General features: G+C 37.1%; 1 protein-coding gene across 1 annotated transcript in view; it reads left to right on the top strand.

Annotated features, from left to right (window-relative positions):
• Nucleotides 1-22,747, top strand: part of SAMSN1 (SAM domain, SH3 domain and nuclear localization signals 1) — a 137,431-nt gene that overhangs the window by 8,956 nt on the left and 105,728 nt on the right. Inside the window, 4 exon segments of the mRNA XM_063702748.1 lie at nt 1,317-1,354; nt 4,659-4,745; nt 12,116-12,192; nt 20,139-20,204. Coding sequence (XP_063558818.1) covers nt 1,333-1,354; nt 4,659-4,745; nt 12,116-12,192; nt 20,139-20,204 — 252 coding nt within the window. The 5' untranslated portion in view covers nt 1,317-1,332.

The following is a 22,747-nucleotide window of genomic DNA, read 5'->3' as shown; positions in this document are numbered from 1 at the left end:
GTTACTAAAAAATAAGAATTATTTTTTAAAAAGCATAATCACAATACCATTACTGCACTAGAACAAAACAAGACAAATGACATTAAATTGCCAAATATACAGTCACTATTAAAATATTTCTGACAGACTCAAATGCTTTTTCAGAGTTGGTTTATTTAAATCAGGATCCAAAAAGCTCAGCTGGATTCAGTTCAGGTCTCTTAATTTATGCCTTTTCATTTATTTGTTGAAGAAACTGGAGTCTGTGTCCTGAAGAATTTCCCAGATTTTTGAATTTTGCTGATTGAATCCTTGTGTTTTTTTAAGCATGTTTTTCTCTACTATATGTTTCCTGTAAACTTTTAGTTAAATCTCAAAGTGTGATAAGATTCAAATACATATAAAGTATGAAAAGGTTCAAATATGTATATTTATATATATATTTAAAAGTTGGTCTTCAGTGACTGCATACTTTCTGTTTTGTTGTATTGTAAGCTTTACATCTAGTCTCATTGTTATTCACTTACCTCACTTTACAATATTATAAATAGCTTTATTTGTTTGGAATGCTTGCTATGTGCCAAGAGATGTCCTAACCATTTTGCATTAAAAAATGAAAAGGAAACAAAAAATTAACAAAAAGGAAACCTTATCTATGCATGTTTTTGCCCACAATTTTGAGCTTGAAAAAAGGGTAACCTCGGTTTTAATTTAATGACAATAAAGAATATCAATAGTAGAAAATACTTAAGCTATAACAATGTTAGTTATGAGATATGTGTGTGTTCACCCACACACATGAATTGATTAGCATGATCATATTTTTATGACAGTGATATTGCTCAGTGGGTTCAGATGGTATCACATGGATCCATTGGCATAAAGTTGCCCATCAGCCTTTCAATTAGGCTTTATCAATAATTGGTGATTATTTTCCAGATCTTTTATTTTATTAGAGATTGCATAATGGTTATATACAATTTACATACTTCGTTCTGTATTTATTAACATAATTATTTGCAAAAGCACTCCCCCCCCCCCCCCATTAACTATTTGGTTATCCTTGGATACCTTCACGTAAAATGACTTACTATTTTTTTCAGGTCTTTTGAATATCAGTTTCTCCATATTGCATAGAAATTTACAGACCCAAATTGTACTTGTATTTACTGTAATTTGCCACCTAGGGTTAGGAAAATTCAAGACCATAGGTAGACCTCGGTTAGAGGTAGAATTTATTTCTGCTCCCAAAGTGTTGCACATATTCTAATTTCTGTTTGATTAAAATGTTATTTATTAAATCTAGACTTAAATATCTTTTTCTTTTATTCTTCCAGGTTATTCCGGAGATTTATGTCTGAAAATAAAATATTTGGTTAGTGATTCCTAAGGTTACAAGTGTAAACGATGTATTCTGTCTCCCCAAAAGTTCTTTTCTCCTGCTCCTGCCACAAAGCAACAAAACTGATTAATGAAAGTCAAACTGAGTTGTCTTTGAATTATATAGAAGAACATTTTTTTAAAGTGGCTTCATTCTAACTTTAAATGGCTATGACAAAGAAATCATGGATTTATTTGCAATATTTTCCTTTTATATTTAAACAGAATAATCCTCTTTCGTAGTTCATTGGCTGCTCATCTTCCAGCTCTCCATGTGTAGCTTGGCTGCTCCGTGGTCAAGGTGACTTGTCAGAGATCTTTTTAGATCTGTGAATCTAGGAGACAATAAAAAATTAGCAGAAAGTGGTTTCATTATAAAAGTCTCTTCTACAACATTTCACACACCAAATCTTCTCTTTAGTTTCTGTGATAGCATTCATAGTATAATACATGCAATCAGTTTGGTTTGTACTTTAATTCTAAAGTAAAAATCGATTTCTATTCATTATTTTTAGAAAGTTAATAGATTATCTCTCTTTTTACTTTACAGCAAATAGGGAGTCAGTAATTATAAAACATTCACAATGTGAAACATCTGGATCATCCAGTCAATAATTTTATTTATTTAGTTATTTTTAAGACAGAGTCTCACTCTGTTGCTGGGCTGGAAATGCAGTGGTGCGATCTTGGCTCACTGCCACCTCTGCCTCCCGGGTTCAAGCAATTCCCCTGACTCAGCCTCCAGAGTAGCTGGGACTACAGGCACGTGCCATCACACCCAGCTAATTTTTTGTATTTTTAGTAGAGACAGGTTTCACTGCGTTGGCCAGGATGGTCTCGATCTCTTGACCTCGTGATCCGCCTGCCTCGGCCTCTCAAAGTGCTGGGATTACAGGCATGAGCCACCATGCCTGGCCTCAGTAATTTTTTTTAATGTAGTGTGCCAAACTTTTGGGTACCCTTTTCCCTTTCCTTCTCCCCAGCAGAGGAGTCAGGTGCTCATACTCATTTCCTTCTTTTTTAAAAACCAATTTCCTGGTAGGATCTGAAAAGCTCATTCTGACTAAGGTGATACCCCACAATGGGTACAACTTTGAAGGATATCTGCATTTTAATCAGGTTCCAATTCTCCCAGCAGTAGCATCTATAGGTGCTGGATCCTATCAGGGTCCTGCAGTCACTCGTTGTTAAATATTTTGAATATCAGCCCTAATTTGAATAGTGCACAGTCTTAACTAAAAGGAAGTAAGGCAACATTTTATTTTTCATCTAGATCCATTCTCAGTCTATTCTGCATGCACATACAGTACAACCAATATTTCTATCCTAACACAGTTCTTGATGATCAACTGCCTTTTCTATAATCAAAACATATGAGCAAATAGTGACTTTAGAAACAACACAGCATGCTGAGTTTGTCTTCATGCTACGCATAGGTTGCATTATTCAACATTTGTTTTATCAATGTATGATACAACACGTAGAATGATTTATCTGTAGTAAGTAATTTAGAAGGGACTCCAATTTTCCATTTGGTGCAATTCATTTATTCACATGTCCAGGCCCTGCTTTAGATGTTGGGAGGACAAAGCTGAGCAAATAATTTATATTCCATTCAAGGATCTTAGAGTTTCTTGAAACTATCACAGCTCAATGTTCTTTCTACACAATTAGTTTGTTAGAAATGATGGAGAATCTAGAGGGTAAGGATAGTTTAACCTTTTCAGGATGCGTAAAAACAATTGATTATGACCCTGTCTCTACAAAAAAAAAAATGTGCCTATCCTGGTGGCACATGACTGTAGTTTCAGCTACTTGGGAAATTGAGGCAGGAGGATAGCTATGGCCCAGGAATTTGAGGCCACAATGAGCTGTGATCACACCACTGTACTCCAACCTGGGCAACAGAGTAAGACGCTGTCTCAGAAAAGTAATAATAATTGGTTATGAATTCAAGAAAACTACAAAGAATAATGCAATCATAAGCTATCAAGAGACGTTAGAGTAACAGCATTCTATCATATATGGTGAGGTGCCTATGTAGTTCATGAGAATAAGTGGGTAGCCCACAGGATACCTGTAGTTGCCCATGAAGGACTAGAACTCCCTGATATGGGGGAACCCACCACCGATAATTCAATGTGTGTTCTTTTCTATTTGTCTAAGTGTCAGCCGGTCTGAGAAATAAAGGGAAAGAGTACACAAGAGAGAAATTTTAAAGCTGGGTATCTGTGGGAGACATCACACGTCAGCAGGTTCTGTGATGCCCCCGAGCCACAAAACCAGCAAGTTTTTATTAGCAATTTTCAAAGAGGAGGGAGTGCACGAATAGGGTGTGGGTCACAGAGATCACATGCTTCAAGGGCAACAAAAGATCACAAGGCAGAAGTTAAGGGTGAAACTAGAATCACTAATGAACCTCCATGTCCTGCTGTGCATGCATTGTCACGGTTCAAGAGCAGAGAACCAGTCTGATTAGAATTCACCAGGCTGGAATTTCCTAATCCTAGCAAGCCTGGGGGCACTGCAGGAGACTAGGGCATCTTTCATCCCTATCCACACCTACATAAGGCAGACACTCCTAGGGCGGCCATTTTAGAGGCCCTGCCCTGGGAATGCGTTCTTTTCCCAGGGCTGTTAATTATTAATATTCCTTACTGGGGAAAGAATTTAGCGATATTTCTCTTACCCATTTTCGGTAATAAGAGAAATATGGCTCCATTGTGCCCGGCCCACAGGCAGCCAGACTTTAAGGTTATCTCCCTTGTTCCCAGAAAATTGCTGTTATCCTGTTCTTAAGGTGCCCAGATTTGATATTGTTCAAACACACATGCTCTACAAACAATTTGTGCAGTTAACACAATCATCACAGGGTTCTGAGGCGACATACATCCTCAGCTTACGAAGATGACAGGATTAAGAGATTAAAGTAAAGACAGGCATAGGAAATCACAAGAATATTGATTGGGGAAGTGATAAGTGTCTATGAAATCTTCACAATTTATGTTCAGAGATTGCAGTAAAGACAGGCCAGGCGTAAGAAATTATAAAAGTATTAATTTGGGGAACTAATAAATGTCCATGAAATCTTCACAATTTATGTTCTTCTGCCATGGCTTCAGCCGGTCCCTCCGTTCGGGGTCCCTGACTTCCTGCATCACCTAGAACTAGAGCTCTCTTAAGATACCACTTACCAAGTTGCAAATCCTGTGCTGAACTTGCTTTGATTTCAAATGTCTTATACTTACCGGACAAATGTTACTATGAATTCTGCTAACCAATTATCTGCTTCACTTTAGAAGGAAAAACTGTGAATGACAAAATCTGGCAGGAACACAGCAAGCATAAGAATGATTCCCACATCAGAAGGCCCTGTCAGCTAAAAGGTAATCGCTAAATTTAGTTCAGCTGACTTTGCATTTCCCCAAAGTAGTTTAAAGGGCAGGTAAGAAAAATTCACATCTTTCACCATGAAAATAGGCAGACCATTGTGGTCTACTTAAAAAGGAAAACCAAATAAGATAGAATAGAATATGCATTATTATAAACTATTAATATACACATGTATACAAATACATATGTGTATATATATCATATAGACACATGTACAGAAAGGAAGTGGAATCTGGTTAAGTTGCCTGCTGAAGCAAATAAGCAATTGAAAAGAAAACTGAAAGTTTTAATGTACAAAAAATTTGAAAATATATTAAAAATTAGAGCACGAAAAAACTCTCTAAAGATAACATCGATATGTTAATAGTTATGTTTACATCTTCTTAAAAAATTTAAGAGAAATAACCTTGATTATGAATATAAAATGGAGTCATTTTATAATGTAAAAATTTCCAGGAGAGCAAATTAGCAGTCAGGTATAGAATAACATATTAATAGTATGTAATTTCATAATTAAAAGTACTTAACTTTGGGAAGGCAAGTAATAAAACAGAAAGTCTTAAGAGTTTACAAAGATGAAAAACCATATCAAAAGTTGATCTGCTTGGTATTCACCCCCAAGTGTTATTGGAATGAGAAAAAAGTTGATTATTTTAGCTATTGATGATTCAAGAGTCTAGAAATTTCACCTGGGAGTGAAGAATGGATTGGGAACCTTAGGAGTTTGCCTAGTGCCCTATTCTACTGTGGCTGCAAGACAAAGTCCTTTCACTCTCCTGTGTCCTCTCCTTATGCAGAAGGAAGGAGTCTCTCCCGAGGCTGCAAGCTGTGCTGCCTGGGATTGGAAAAGGGGTGATGAAAGCATCCCTTTGGCCACTCCTGCTGATATCTTACTAGATCATGTGCACCTCAGTTCCACTGACTTTGAGCCCAGCACAGCACCAGGAATTGCCCAGGAATTTCAGGCCCTGTTGTCTGGACTGCCTTTCAAGTTTACTTAGGACCCCAAAGTGCTTCAGCCCACTGTGGAGGGGCTAGTCAGAATTTGGGGGCAAGTCTATATGCTCCCCCTGTAGTGGACAGCTGAATTTTGCCCTGTGTTGCTTTCCACTGTGAGAAACAGCACTGAGGTCAATGCAAAGTCCCACAATAACTTTGCTCTCCCTTCCCCAAGCACAAAGATTCTCTCTCAGCACCATGAGGATGCTACCAGGAGATAGAGGAGGAGGGTGGAGTCAGCAATCCAAAACCACCTTTCCTACTTTTTTCAGTGCCTCTTTCAAGGATATGATGTTAGAACCAGGTATTGTGATCACTCACCTGATTTTTAGTTACTTATGGAGGTGCTCTCTTGTGTGAATAGCTATTCAAGTTGGTATTCCTGTGAGAGGGATGATTACTGAGGGTTCTATTCAGCCACCTTGCTCCACTTCCCTCTCTATCATGTTTGGATTGGACTCTGTCTTTACCACATGGATGCCAGCTATATGCATCCACACCTTCAGTCAGTTAATCAAACATTCGTCTATCAGTTTGTCTATTCATCCGCCATTCCATTTATCTATTAATCCTTCTATAAGCACATGTTGTATTTTAGATTATTGTATGTTGATCTATGGATAAAGAAGGTATAATGGTGTTACAGATTATTTTAGATGTAAATTTTTCCATAAATTTCTTCAAGCATTCTATTTCCTAAAACTACCTTTCTCTTATGTATGTTTTTTGTTTTGTTTTGTTAATTTGGGAATAATAGGCAGGGAATTCTATTATAGCTACACTGAAAAAGCAGCAAAGAATCCTGACCTTAGATGAGTTACTTCTGGTTGCTTTGTCAGAGAAGGAAGAAAGAAAGGTTTTACAGAATTTTTCCCAGCTTTGATATTTCTCAGGGTCTTGAGTGACCATGCATGTTCAGCGAGTGCGTGTGCATGTGTGTGTCCAAGAACCTCAGCAGACATTTCAGTAGTAGCAGTTGAGTCACTGGACATTTCCTAGAGATTAATGCCATGCTAGGAAGAGTTGATGGCCAGAGACCAAGGCTGTCTGTAACATTATAAATTGAAGGGAGAAATTCAAGACCACAAGTTGTAGGCTCAAATTTTATGGGTATAGTGGTTTCATTGGAAGGCTCAGAGTATTTCTAAGTAATTAGTGACCTATGTATCAACCTAAAATATTTCTTTCTCATTTTAAACACTCCTTTTTAGCTGTTAATTGCATAACTACTTAAGAGTAGTTTCCTGTGCCTGAGGATAGGCAGTCTGTGGAGTTCAGTGAGATAAAGATAGGAAAGTACATCATTGCTGTCATCTACAACCCACATGATTTTATTAGATACTAATGAAATTGTAAAGATAGCTTCAATAAAATAGAAGAAAATATATAGGGAAATAAACTGTAGGAGTGACATTAACTCCTAAGCAATCATATAAAATTCAAGGCCAAAAAAAGTAATTTTCCTCAATTTCAATTTCAAAATTATATTTCTACATTAACACATTATAGTAATAGCATTTCAGCCCTAAAGAGTATTGGGACCTGATGAAAAAATTCCATAGGCTATATTTAGCTAAGATTCCTGTCTGGTGTATTAATCCATAGCTCAACAACATGACTGTACTATATAGGTTAAGACCAAATTTATCAGAATAAGCTGAGTTCCATATGCATAATATTTTTAGTTTATCTAGTCCATTTCCTTCTTCTAAGGAGATTTTTATCTAAGCCTACATCTGTTCTATTAAAAGAGACTACATCTGTAAAATAATGTAGAATAAATTGAATGCTTAGGACTTTACAACTAAAAAATTGGCATAGCTTAGGTGTGAGGAGAAATTAATCTATAATTCAGGTTAATTGTTAAATTTTCAGCATTATAGATAGGAAGAATATTTATAATATTTATTTTAGTAAGTTAAAGTCCATTTTAAAATATTTAAATTTATTTTGACTTTAGTTTATAAAAAAGAATTGAGAAGAACAAACTTTTGAATCTGTGAATTGGAGTTTACCTAAGATTAAGTTATGATTTAATTAAAGATAATTTCAAGAACAGAGTTTTCATATTTTATACCAGAAGTACAAAGAATAAAAATAAATCAACATTTAAAAAATAATAAAAAGGAAACAAAACATATTTGGAGATTCAGAAATTTTTCAATCAATCAGTGTAACTGTGACAGACTATTCCACAAGAAAAAGCTGGGGAAAAATGGCGTATGTTAGTAAGGGAAGTGAGGGACCAGACAAAGTCAGAAAACAATGTTAGTAATAAGAGAAACATTAACTTCATCTATACTGCTGCAAACTTACTTTAAAAATAAATCTTCTTGACGGGCGCAGTGGCTCACGCCTGTAATCCCAGCACTTTGGGTGGCCGAGGTGGGCGGATCATGAGGTCAGGAGATCAAGATCATCCTGGCTAACACGGTGAAACCCCGTCTCTACTAAAAATACAAAAAAATTAGCCAGGCGTGGTGGCGGGCGCCTGTAGTCCCAGCTACTCGGGAAGCTGAGGAAGGAGAATGGCGTGAACCTGGGAGGCGGAGCTTGCAGTAAGCCCAGATCGCGTCACTGCACTCCAGCCTGGGCGACACAGTGAGACTCCATCTCAAAAAAAATAAAAATAAAATAAAAAATAAATAAATAAATAAATCTTCTTTACGTATGGCTTAGTGAGATTAATTATAAAAGGAGGAACCCAGTGGGAAAGAAGAGGTGTTCTTAAGGCCTTCTACTCTAGTCCACCATTTGAATTACCATTGGTTTGAAACCTAATTTCTCTCCTGAATTCTAGTCAATATTATTTGGCCAGCCTCTTCAATGTAAGCATATACATATTTTGGCTTAATTTTTCAAGATCTTATTAATTATTTTTCTTCGTTGGTCTTATGCCAAGTAGCTTAATTTTAAGATGGCAAAAGATGGTATAAATTCACAAATATATTCACCATTCTGGTTAATTTTCAGGAAACACACATTTAATTTTAGAAAAACTTGTTTCCTAAGAGCAGGTAATTTAACTCTGGCCAAACTAGACTACATGAGGAATACCAGAGGGAAGTCCTACTTCACACCTCTAAATGCTTGCTTACAAGGTGGGAATAAACTCCCTGAGGAAAGGGTGCCCACTGCATGGTGTGATGCCTCATATAGCCAAGGAAGGCTTTCTGAATTCAACGATGAGACCACTTAGACTTCTAGTGTTTTAGACAAATGAATCTTAGGATCCTTCAGTTCTTCAGAGGAGTTCTTCCTGAGATTATAGTTGCCTATTTGAAAATTAATATGGTCAGAAGTATCTATGCTAGAATAACCTAAAAGCTGATTAGAAATAAAAACTTTTTTTACATCATCCCTTGCTGCCTCTGTATTTGAAGGGCACTTGTAATCTCAATTTTTATGCTGGATGGCATATTTTTATGCACATTGATGCTGGTAATCTACCATGTAGTTCATGCATGTTCTGATAATCTATTGGGGCAAACAAACCATTCCAATAGTTAGTAGTATAAAAGAACATCTTATTAGGCTCACACATTTGCAGGTCAGTAATTCAGTTGGGGAACTGGTTCACAATGTGATGTCTGAGGCTTCATTTGGGAAGACTTGAATGACTGGGGAGGACTTCGACATCTGGTAGCTGGAGTCATACAGAGGCTCCTTCACTTACATGTCTGACAACTAGTCTAGGTTAGGCCAGGCTCAGCCGGGCAGCCAACTACAGAACCTGTATGTGGCCTTTTCATGTCACTCCATCTTCTCCCAGCCTCAGTGTTGGGTTTCAAGTGTGTGCAACATTCAAGGGAGCTTCACACATCACAGGAAGAAGCATCTAGGAATGAACATCCCAAGAACACAAGGTAGAAGCTGCAAGGTTTCTTGTTTTGTAATTGTTTTTTGTTTTTTGCTTTTTGAGACAAGACCTCACTCTGTTGCCCAAGCTGATCTTAAACTCCTGGCCTCAAGCATTCCTCTGCCTCAGCGTCCCAAGCAGCTGGGATATAGGTCCTCCACTGCCCCCGGCTTATACAAGGCTTCTTTAACCTAACCTTGGAAGTCACAAAATATTACTTCCACTGCACTCTACTGTGACAAGTGAGTCACTAAGATCACCCCAGAGTCAACAGGAGAAGAATTAGACTCCATTTCTTGATGGAATGGGAAAGTCACTTTGCAAAAAAACACATGGAATGGGAGGCATGGTTGCGGCCAACTTTGGAAAATATAGCCTGCATATTGTCTAATTCAACTCCTGCCTTTGCTGCTACTTAGGACCAAATAGATTCTGTCTTTATAAAACATTTTTGGAGAGTAATATTTGGGAATCATAAATAAACAAAAACGTGTAAGACCAGACACCAAAGGTTTAAGTGTGCCTAATTTAGTCCCAGCCCTTAAAGGTCCCCCATTTTCTACAGCAGGGGCTGTAAAGTGGTACCTCTATAGCTGAATTTATTCAGAAGAAAAGCTTGTTTGGGGCCATATGTTGTTTTAAAAATCAGGAAATTTTACATTAAAATCCGTATATTTGTATATCCTTGAAAAACATGAGGGAAAGTTCCAATCCAGGACCCAAAGTCTCAGGTGACTTCAACTGAGAGAGCTCAGAGCCATGGCTACTCTTTAGCTGTGGAGCTGGATTTTAAGCTCACTGTAGAATTCCCATTGCCTTCTTGATCTAATTAACTTCATTTAGTTATATATTTGATTCCTGTAGATATTTATATTTACAACATTGGTCTAATGGTTTATGCCCAAATTCTTCCATCTGGTACTCATGGCCCATTACAATTTGGCCTCAGTCACCTATCCAGCCCTACCTCCTCTTACTCTATATCCAGAATTGCCCTCTGGCCTAACCAGCCTCAATCTCTACACTTAATTAAACATGTTCCATTTATGCTGCATAATAGGCCAGGGTTCATGGCATCACTGCTATATTTACACCTTTTCCTTTCCTTCCACTTTTTCAAACTGTATCCATTCTTCAAGCTTCCATTCTGGCCTTGTCTCTTCCACAAGTTCTCTGAGTCATAGTGGTCTCTCTCCATAGTATTGTGTGTGAATCACTCATTTTTCTGCCTTGTGTTGTTATGAAAGTGCATTGCACATATTCTTATCTTATTTTCTCAGCTTGATTCCAGATTCTAGAACACAGGAGGCCACTTTACTGTTCTTTTTCTATACCCGGAAGAATGCTTATAGAAGGAGTCATTCAAAATTCCTGTAAAAAGGTGACTAAAAGAGACAAGATGGAAAGGAATAAGAGGGGAGGCAATATTTTTTTTTCCCAATTCAGAAACTAAAAACCAAGCTGCAAAAGCTCAGCTTCTAGCAGCCTGACCCTGTGACATAAATTCTTGATTCAAAGAACCAGATCAAGAAATCAGCTCATTTTAAAATTTAGGTACTTTCTGGAATTCTGTTGTATGGTTACTCTCATTTTAAATATTAAGTTATTGGTGCAAATAACTTTGAGACTGAGCTGTGAATTTAACATATCTTTTAACTGTAGCTATGAGGGAGATCTGGAGAAAAATCTGCATCTATTTATCACTGTGCATGGAGGATAGGACTTGCCTGTCCCTGCTTCCACTGCAGAATATGAGAATGAGGAATAGTAGAAAACTGAAGCAATGGTTGCAAGTAAATAGGAGTGAAAGTGAAAGGAAACGGCCCTGGTCTGCTGACCAGGTGATGTTGGGTTGCACTCTCCTTATCTGTAAAATAAGAGGCTTGGATTAAGTGACCCATAAAGTCTTGTCCTCTTTTACCATACCATATATTTCAGACTTAAATAAATGAAGCTCCCATTTGCAGGAGCTAAAAGGGAAGTGCTGCTACATTTGAAAAGGTTTCATTTAGCTGCAAGCAAATGGATGCTACATTGCAAAGCTTTCACTAAAGCATGCATAGAACAATTTCAACATAAATAATTCATGTTGAGAAGACCTAAGCTAATGAAGCTCAAAATGCCAGGGGTGGAAAGCTTAGTTTAATAGAAACAGATGAGGTGATAACTGCATGGAGTCATAGCATGTTGAAGTTAGAAGTGGCTTTTGTAGCTAGTCCACAATCCTATTATTACCAAGAAAGGGAGTCACAGTGAATTTCCATCACTTCCTCGGGGACACAGATGGTCAGCGGCATCCCTATTTTGTTAAATTTCTATTTTATTTTGATCTGTTTCTTGTAAAAAAAAGAAAAATAGCATATATTTAACAAAAAAAAATATTTTTGACGTAGCCAATGTAATGTCTTACAGACTAAATAAAAACATGAGTGTTAAATTGCACCCAAACTTCCTAAATCCTGTAATGTCTGATATTCTGTATGTAACAGTTATCTCTTTTCTTAGATCTAAATGAAGATGATTTTCTAAGTAACAACATACATACTCATCAAGGAAAAACTCTACAAGGAACTTCCTATCAGGTAATATGAATAATCAGCATTTGCATGTTTTGTGAAAATCGTCCTGTTACTCAGCTCTGTAATATATTAGGCATAGTGTACAATACTTACACAGCCTTTTAGCTAGTTTCTATTTAGTTATTATAGGTTGTTTTATAATTAATATGCTTATGTCCCTGTGAATTGAAATATAAATGAAAAAAATTCAATGATGATAAGATAATAAACTATTTTGATTTTGCAAAACATCATGTTGTACAGCCTTTTGATAAGTAACTCTGGGAATATTAAATTAATATACTGGGATGTTCTCTGTCAAGACCTATGCTAAGCACTTATATAAAAACATAAACTGTGAGTCCTGACCAATCCCTTTCAAAATTGCATTAATTAGCCCAGGAGTTTGGATAATTAAAAATGTCTGAATATTTGGCCTCACTAATAATAGTAATGTAACATTAATCAATGGCCAAATACTTGCTATTCACCCTGTAACAAGAGAGGATATATGAGTCAACAAGGCCAATTCAGGCATCAGACTGACTTTTGATATTTTCTCTGACAGCCATGAGGTTCTCTTTAATCATTCTGATAGTTTCATTAGAAAATTTAGAACTGAACTTCTTTGGTGCAGTAGATAGAAGGTACATAGCATATGAATTATAAAGTCCTCATTTGGTGAGGAAGGGGGGGCTCACATTCCTAAATCCAGCCTGATTCCTGAGGCTATTGGAGGCCCTCCAATAAATTAGATGGTAGATCATGATTTTGATCCACTAGAGTTTCTGCTGGCTGCTCTGATGCTACCAGAGTGATAGGCCTATGCTACAAGACGTGGTAACACATTGCCTGTGTAGTATCTCCCAGTGGGTTCTCCCACAGTGCATGGATGAGAGCTCCGATATCAGACAGAGCTCAGTTTGAATCTTGCTTTGACTGTTAGTAGCTATGTGGCATTGTGCAACTTACTTAGACTCTCTCTGCCTCTGTTTTTATCATCTGTAAAATACATCTATAAAAAATATCTCAGTACTTTCATGGGATTCAGTGAGACCTGTCATTAAAACACTATAGTTCTATGTCTGGTAGTTAAGACATACTTTTAAAAATTCATTTGTTGTCATTGCTCCTCCTCTTTTCTTCCTCTTCTCCCTCACCCTCCTTCTCCTCTTACTCTTTCAAGGGCTTAATAAGACTTGCACAAGCACAGCTGGAAGATTATCTCTGAAACAAGCAGTCTCATTTTCCTAAATTCAGATGAGACCTCAGATATAATATCTAAGTGAAGCATTGTCTGCTGGCCAGGAGAAAAATAACAGCTGGTTTACTGGAATAGCTCACTAGACATGCCTTCTGCCAAGAGGAAATCCTTCTGTAGGTTTTTAGTAGAAAAAATAGACCCGTTTCGTGGAAAGAAGAAAGTAACATAGAAAGTTCTTTGAATAAAATGGTTAAAGATAAATCTTTACCCTAACAACAATGCTTCTGAAGGTTAAAATTGGGCAAGAAATGGTGCTTCCAAATGGTAACCATTCAACTGTGACATGTAGTGTATCACTAAAGATCGAAGGAATTCATACCTAGTGACAGACAAGCAGGAGCCATCTAATCTAAAAATCCTCATTTGGGAGTAGGCGCTGGTCTTCTCTAAATTTTATTCACAGTAGACATTCAATTGAATTTAACTAAGAAACACTTATCTATATGACAGAATAGTTTAACAAGGAGTGTTATGCAAAATATTAATTTATTAACTCCTTGTGACTCAGGAGAAGGAGATGCAAACTATCTGTTGAAAGATGGGGAAGAGAGGGAGCCACTGTCAAATGGAGAAGCTGGTGTGAGTAGCAAAGTGGCTTGTCAGTGTGCGTAAGAGTGGACTATGGCATGAAATTTGGCCTTCCATCAGTGAACAAATGACTATCAGATAAGTGTTTTTCCAAGTGTATCTGAGAACTGTCTGTATCAGCCTCAACTGGAGTATTACTTAAAAAGGCAGACTTTGGTGCCATACTCCTGTTCACCTGGATCATCATGACTGGAGCCTAGGAAGTGGTATTTTTATGTGACAATGTTCAGTACACAAACCATGAAACTCTTGAATTCAAGAGAGTTGGTGAGTGTCTTAGTCCATTTTGTGTTGCAATAATACAACACAAAATAAAGAAACAATAATAAACACAAAATAAGGAAATACTTGAGACCGGGTAGTTTATAAAGAAAAAGGTTTATTTGGGTCACAATTATGATGGCTGGAAAGTTCAAAATTGGGCATCTGCATTTGGTGAAGGTCTCAGGCTGCTTCCACTCATGGCTGAAGGTGAAAGGGACCCAGAGATTCCAAGGCAAAAGAGGAAGCAAGGCAGGGAGAGGTGCACCCCAAGCTCTTTGAAACAACCAGCTCTCGCAAGAACTAATAGAGTGAGAACTCACCACTGAGGGAGAACATTAACCTATTGTAGAAGGATTCAGCCCCATAACCCAAACACCTGCCATTAGGCCCCATGTATTAGTCCTCTCTCACAATGTTATGAAGAAATACCCGAGGCTAGGTAATTTATAAAGGAAAGAGGTTTAATTGACTCACAGTTCTGCATTGCTGGGGAGGCCTCAGGAAACTTACAACCACGGCAGAAGGCAAAGGAGAAGCAGGCACCTTCTTCACAGGGTGGCAGGACGAAGTGAGTGCGAGCAAGGGCAATGCCAGATGCTTATAAAACCATCAGATCTCATGAGAGTCACTCATTATTATGAGAGCAGCATGGGGGAAACTGCCTCCATGATCCAGTTACCTCCATCTGATCCCGCCCCTGACACGTGGGAATTATGGGGATTACAATTCAAGATGAGATTTTTTGTGAGGACACAATGAAACCATATCACCCCACATCCAACATTGAGGGTCAAATTTCAACATGAAGTTTGGAAACAATAAACGTCCAAATTATAGCCATGAGTATTTGTTCACAGATGGGATATCTCATGATTTTAACTTTATAAACCCAAACTTGGCTTAGGTATGGTCTTGGAAGACAACAGCCTCCTGGAAAAAGTGAAATTTATTTTTGTTCCCTATTATGAAGATGATATAAATTCATTGTAGAATTTCTTAAAACTATATATAAATAGAAAGAGTTAAAATAACGAATAGTATCCTAGCGCTAATATTTTCCTATGATCATTTCCTGAATATTAGTAACATGGGATAAAGTTTGTAGAATGTAAAACATTTTATAGTTATAATTATCATATGACCATGCTTACGAAATATATTTCAGACACTAAAAATGATCAGAATTAAATATTTAATTCCCAACCAGAACGCACTTAAGCAAACGTGTTTCCTTCATGTTCTCAAAATGGAAGAGAAGATCTCAGGCATGGAAGAAGTTACACAGAATCAGGTAGCAGGGCAAAAGAAGGAGTTCATGGAATGCTTTCTCCAGTACCCACTTTGCCCCACGTATATTTCTGCATAGTTAGCCCGGGATAAACTTCCTGGAGAACCAGGCTTATGGAAGAAGTGCTGATGGGTAGAGCTTGAAGCAAAGCAGTCTGCTTAGAAATGTGATCATACACCAACTATAAAGAACATCTTGGGAAAACTTGACTCCCAGCATTTATTTTTGCATTCTTGTTCTTGTTTGTTCTTCTCTGGCAGCATTCAGCTGATGGCTCAAACCTTTTGTAGCATATTAAAAGGGGAATAAAATATGCAGTAATACAGACTTTGGGCTAATATATTTTCAAAAGTGTTGCATGCCTCATTTCTCACTTAAATTCTGAGGTTGCATTCAGCCTTCAGAGTATCATTCATATTCATGGTAGAAAAGAGAGATAATATTTATTACCTTCAGTGCTGGTGATATTAAGCACTGTCAAGCACCCCTACCCATGACTGAACCAAAACATTTTCTTTCTCAGCTCCTTTGCTGAGAAAAAGTGTTGCTAATTGAATTAATTAACCCATTTCAATCAATTTCTTTCTTCGTGTCTTTCACTATGGAGATTGCAATTTTCAGCATTTGAATTCTCAGCCTCCCCGGTAGTTAGGGATGGCCATGGAATCCAGTTGTGGCCAGTGAAATATAGCCAGAAATTCTGGAGGAGGACTTTCTTTTCTGGAAAATAAAAAAAATAAGGCAGAGTCTCATGAGGATAAAGCTTTGTTTTTTGCTCTCTTTCCTGCCTGGAGCTGGATGTAATACCTGGTAAGTCAGCAGCTGTCTTCCAGCCGTGAGGCAAAGGCACACATGAAGGACGGTGGAGCAGGCACATGCATAGAGCCTGATTCACTGAGGTCATCCTTGAGAAGCGGCACCCGGGTTGGAAACCCTATGTCTGCACTTCTATTTTACAGAAACATAAGCCCCATACTTGTTTAAGCCACCACTGTTGGTTATTCTCTTCCTCAAAGCTGAATACATTTCTGATACCTTATTTTTAAAACAATCACATTTGCTAATGCTAAACTCTGCTCTATGTAAGCAATCAGACAAAACTGTGTCCACAGTTAAACAGTGTCTAGACTCACCTCTTATTGCACAAACTAAACTAGCCTCCTTCAGTTCTCTTGTAGTGTAACCAGCATTTAGAGTTAGTCATTTAGTCCTTAAGATGAAAATTGGATTACTAACAAATAAAATATTGGCCATACACATCCCATTGGCTATATACAGAATTAAAACTGTATCCAACATAGCACACAATTTTTGGGAGATGCATGTAGAATGGACAAAATGGGACCAGTTTTTCATGAGCTTAACTGAGGTCACAATGCTGGGTCACTGGAGAAATAATTTAAGGTTATGCTGTGATATATTAACAAGCAGGACAGACAGGTCTTTCACTAGGTTTTATCAGACAGATTTGAGGGAGTTCTAAACAAAAGTGTGAACAATCTAAAAGGTGGAAAACAAACAAACAAAAAGAGTCCAAAGTGACAGTGTCAACCAAATGATAGTCTTTATGTATGACGTGATTATATTATGATGAAATAATGATATTGTGTATTGATCAATGTTTCTTATTTCAAGTACTTTCTTATCCATTATATGACTTTTAACTATTGTATTACATATCTATTGATGCATAACAAATTACTTTAAAATTTAGCGGCTTAAAACAGACAAAAAAAATTATTTCACAGTCCCTGTGGGTCAGGAGTTGGGGAGTGGTATAGCTGGGCATTTCTAGCTTAGAGTCTCTCATGTGGTTATAATCTCAGGTGGTTAGTGTCTCTCAAGGTGTTATCTGAAGGCTTGACTGGGGCTGAAAGGTTTGTTTCTAACTCCCTCTCATGGCTATAGGCAGGTGACCTCAGTTTTTTGATGGGAATTGACTGCAGGGATAGGTCCCTTGCCACTTTGGTCTATCCATGAGGCTGAGTGTCTTCGTAGAATGTCATCTGGTTTCCCCAGAGTGAGTATCTAAGACACAGAACAAGAAGAGGCCACAATTCCTTTTAAGACCTAATTTCAGAAGTTAAACATCATCACTTCCATTTTATTCTATTTGTTAGAAGCAACTCACTAAATCCAGCTCACACTAAGGGTGAGGGGCAGTCTTATGTTCCACCTTCTGAAGACCTCTTCAGTGTAAAAGAATTTGTGAGTGTATTTTAAAACCACTGGAACTACCTAATACTATTTTGAGGTTATAGACAGAGAAGTTTTCTACTTCCAAAGAGCAGGATTATAACTTATTTTGCAGATAGAAAGAATATAGGGCTACATTGCATTATCTTGAAAAAAAATCTAATCTCCTCTCTTTAATAGTAGAAGACTTTCAAGAGTGGCTTTTGTTGGTATTAAAGAAACAGGTTACTAAAATGGAATCCAAATCTCTTGTTTCCAGTGAAATAAAATTAAGATCATATTGGATTTTCTCATTTCCTTATCCAAAGTTATACTGCATTCATGATGTGTACTTTCACTTTTAAAGAAGAGAGTTTAAGCAACTCTACATTTAGCTTTTATTTTAAAAAGAGGAAATACTTGATTCTAACAAATAATTTTTATGAATGAACTCCACAAATGTATGGGTGTTTTACTTTTTGATTTCCCTAAAAGATTGAGAGGACTTATTTGGTATTCCTTAGCATCATTCTCACGCATTTTTAAAAAGGAATTTCACGACCCAGAAAATGGCTAGTAAATGCACTCTTATATACTGTGTCAAAAATAAAATCCAACCACTTAGTACTTGTTGCAGTCACTTCAGCTACTTTGTCAGTTTTCTGCTTCAAACCTCTTGCTCTTTGGCTGTATTTTGTGTGCTAGAACTCCAGAATTCTGCTGGGGTTTAGACTTTATAGAAACCAAACTTGCCTTACATTTATATGAGTAAAAACACTGGACTTTAAACTTGTTGCTTAAACTCTCTGTGCTTCAATTTCCTTACGTGTAAAATAGTGACAATAAAACTTCTTGCAATTGTCATAAATATTTAAATAAAGGAGCATACTCCCTCAAGATGTTTAATGAATATTCATATTTCCCTGTCTCTAAATTCCTCTTAATCTCATTGCAGACTCTCCTCAGAATAAAATTTGAAATCACCTTTGTCTTAGTTCTTTCAGGCAGCTATAGCAAAGTACCTTAGGCTGGGTAATTTGTAAAAACAGAATCGTATTTCCCACAGCTCTAGAGGTGGAGAAGTCCAAGACAAGGCACCAGCAGATTCAGTGTCTGCTTCAAAAAGGGAGCAAGGCAGCTCCCCTCAACCTCTTTTATAAGGGCTCTAATTCCATTCATGAGGGCCCTCATGACTTAGTTACTTCCCCAAAAGCCCCACCTCTTAATACGATCTGATATAATTTGGGTAAGTGTTCCTGCCCAAATCTCCTGTTGAACTGTGGTTCCCGGTGTTGGAGGTGGGGCCTGGTAGGAGGTGATTAAATCTTGGGATTGGATTTCTCATGAATGGTTTAGCATTACCCTATTGGAGCTGTTTTCATGACAGTAAGTGAGTTCTCATGAGATCTGGTTGTTTACAAGTGTGTAGCCCCTCCGCCTTCATTCTTTTGCTCTTGCTCCTGACATGTAAGAAAGCCTGCTCCCCCTTTGCCTTCCACCATGACTGGAGGCTTCCTGAGGCCTCCCCTACAGCAGAAGCCACTATGTTTCTTGTACAGCCTGTAGAACTGTGTGCAAATTGCACTTCTTCTTTGTAAATTACCCAGTCTTAGGTATTTCTTCACAGCAACGTGAAAATGGACTAATACACTATCACAATGTGTATTACATTCCAACATATTAATTTAGGGGCAACACAAATATTCAGACCACAGCACCATTTTATTACCTGTTATAGACTCCATCAAATGCCCTTTGCTGCAGTCCTGAAGTGCCCTAGGTAGAAATTGTTTGATATCAGGTACATAAAGTTTTCAAAAGGAGTAGAAGCTGACAGTTAGAAGGTTACAATGACAGGTACCAAATGTAATAAAAGACATCCCACACTATGACTTGAGATATTAATCCAAATGTATATTTGGTTTGAGTTTAAACTCAATTAGAGTATCTAAAATGGATGCCCATTATGTACCTAATAATGTAGAGCACTAAGGGATTAGAGTGGGCTGCTTCATAAAACATTCGGGATCCCCCCTTTCCACCAACCCTTCTAAATGTGAGATCATGGATTGGAATTGCTCTATGTGAGGGCTGAGGAGTGAATCTAATACACATAGACACATACACATATCACACACACATATATGGATATATAATGTGTATATACTATGTATACATACACATATTCCATATTTGTCTATATATGTGTATATATGCAGATGAAGTCACTGATGAAACATTAATCAGTGTACTTTGATAACAAGATAATTATTTCTAATTAAGACAGCGAATGCTTTCCCAATTAGTTTGGTAGCTTTGTGGAGTTTTTTTGTTTTGTTTTTTAAAGAATGTTAACATTAGTTGTCTCTTTTTCCTTTTCTAATTTCTAAGGTGACCTCTGAATGTTGGAGTCCATTTCACTATCAGAGACATGTTGAGACCACTGTTGATGAACTGGTGAGACATTTCTTCCCAGATGCAACTATTTAAGTGGATTTCCCATCTCTTTTCAACTCATTTTAATGCCACAAGCACTGTTTTCTATAGTTCTTTATTACTTCTGTTTTCAGCTGCCACATGGAAGTGTTTCTAAAGAACATAAAAAGAGGCTTGTCCTTATTGAGTGGTTTTCTGAACTAAAAGGAGCATAAAGCATTTCCTTCAAAGAAGGAAAGGTTGTTATATAAAAAATTTTCCCTAAAATTTAGCAATTTTTCCTGAGATAGGAAAAAATTTATAATGTTAAAAAGCATGTCGTCTGATTTTGGGGGAAATAGGTGTTATCTCATGTTTCTGGGAGAAGTGTACATCATTGTAGCATTGCTAAAAAAGAGAACTTGGAAACAGCATGAGTATGCCATAACAGGAAATCAATTAATTAATTGGATTATAGTCCATAGAATGAAATATAGTAAAACCATTGTTTAAAAAGTATCTCTGTGTGCCAGCTCTCCCTTATAATATTAAAATCACATCAACTGCCTTCCTTTCCTTGTTGAGATATTGCTAAACAGAGGTTCATGGAAAGGACATGTTTTAGAAGGTCTGGCAAATTTCCAGGATATTCACATACATCAACACGTATTATAGCATTACTGATATGAAACAACTATAAGTCCTATTTGTAGTTCTTGTCCTAGATGGCTTCAGAACACTACAAGCTAATGTTTGCAACCTATTTGACTATTGCTTCCCAAAATGTAATTGTAATTTTGTGAGAAATAACTACTCTTAGTAAATCATGTTTCTTTATGTAGGTATGAATACAAAAGTTTTGATATCTTTATTTATAGCTCTCTCTTCCCCAATATTATTAACATGTTATTAACATCTAAGTTTTTATAATAGTTTTCTTTTCAACTATATATATTTTTTTGTCTAAGAGATGTCTAAGTTGTGCTAGGTAGGAGGAAGAGGTGATGGAAAGTTATGATTTAAATATTACTTCTGTTCCCTAAAAGAAAATTATTGAGCTCTGCCCTTGCTATTTCTCATGCTATCTGAGTTTTTAATGACTAGTTAAATATCAAAGAGCTGTGGGAAACAAACAAATGAACCTCAGTAAATACTAACAGGACTTTCAGATGAAAATAAAGCTATACATTTGGGAGGATTATGAAATTCCGTAATTAGAAACAGAAGCAAGAGAACTAGATTGCAGGAGTTGGATCTACCCCGGACTGTGCTCTTAGGCCACTAAATTCGTATTTCTGCATTTCCGTTTCCACATTTTTGAAGTAAAATGTTGGACTAGAGAATATTTCTTTAGACTCTGATAATCTGTGATTAACAGTAGGTCATTCCCACTTTTTCCTTGATATTTTTCTAAGGCTCAAGAATTTCTGTAAAGTAACAAAAGAAGATACTTATCTAGTCAAATGTCCCCAAGGATATTTGAGGAACAATGAATTCCTATGATCCAATCCTTCAATTTAAAGATGAACGGCTGAAGTGCAGAGAGGAGAAGTGGCTCACTCAAGTTCACATGGCCAGTCACAAAGCAGATTTTCAAAGCAGAACAATCATTAGTCGGCACACAAGGGCAGGTTCTTACTCTAGGTTTTCTTAACATTTCTTGTGTATATGAAATAAATACTAGATAAAAATGTTTTTTTACTGTGTAATTTTCCATCCATAGCTCCTCTTCTTGCTAAGAATCCGATAGATACTTAATAAAAATTAATTAATTTGCATACTGGCAATTTAATTTCCTATTGTTCATTTCCCATTGTTCATAATTTTTGGTCAGCTAGGAGGTGTACCCAGAAAGAGAAATGTTCTTATGAGTAGTTCTAGAAACTTCTTCAAAATTTCAGAGCAGAGGATATTACGCAGGAAGTAAGAAAGATGTGGCTTCTGTGGCCTTTTCTCTTAAATCAACACAACCCCCATTTGCAATGCTGGTTTGTGTAATCCTGGCAACTCCCAGCTAGCTTGGCAGTGTGTCCACATTCAAAGACCGACCCGAAGCTATAGGTCAGTGAGCAAAAAGCAGTCTTGGCTTCCCCTGCAGAAGTGGAGAAATGGCCGTGGCATTGCGACTTCATTATACTATGGAAAATTGGGTCTGTGTGGCTTCTGAAAGCCTCCTTTCTTTTTTTACTGTGTTCTCAGAGGGCACGTTATTCCAAAACCAGAATTATGCACGTCAAAATCTGCTTGAGAGGAAGGAGGAGCTAGAACATTATGTTAGGACTCGAAAGGGTTTTAGTGTTTTTACAGTGGAATGAGACTATTATATAAATGGCTTTTTTAGATAACCTAAATTATACTGCTTAGCTTCTTAAATACCTGCTAATCCTCTAGCCAAGCACATTTCTTCTCCCTACTCTCACCTTATGCAATCTTTCTCTCCTGTGAATAATCGTTGAATTTTATTTGTAGTTCTCATATGACACATCTACTTTTTCCTCCAGATGTATTTTTGGCCTGCTGTTCAGATTGAATGTATTTATTGACCATACTGACTCTAGGAAGTGATATGTGTAAAACAGTACTAG

Source organism: Gorilla gorilla, chromosome 22 (genome assembly GCF_029281585.2).
Source record: "Gorilla gorilla gorilla isolate KB3781 chromosome 22, NHGRI_mGorGor1-v2.1_pri, whole genome shotgun sequence".
Lineage (NCBI taxonomy): Eukaryota > Metazoa > Chordata > Mammalia > Primates > Hominidae > Gorilla > Gorilla gorilla.
The sequence above is the reverse complement of the archived record's forward strand: the minus strand, read 5'-3'. Positions and strand labels throughout refer to the sequence as shown.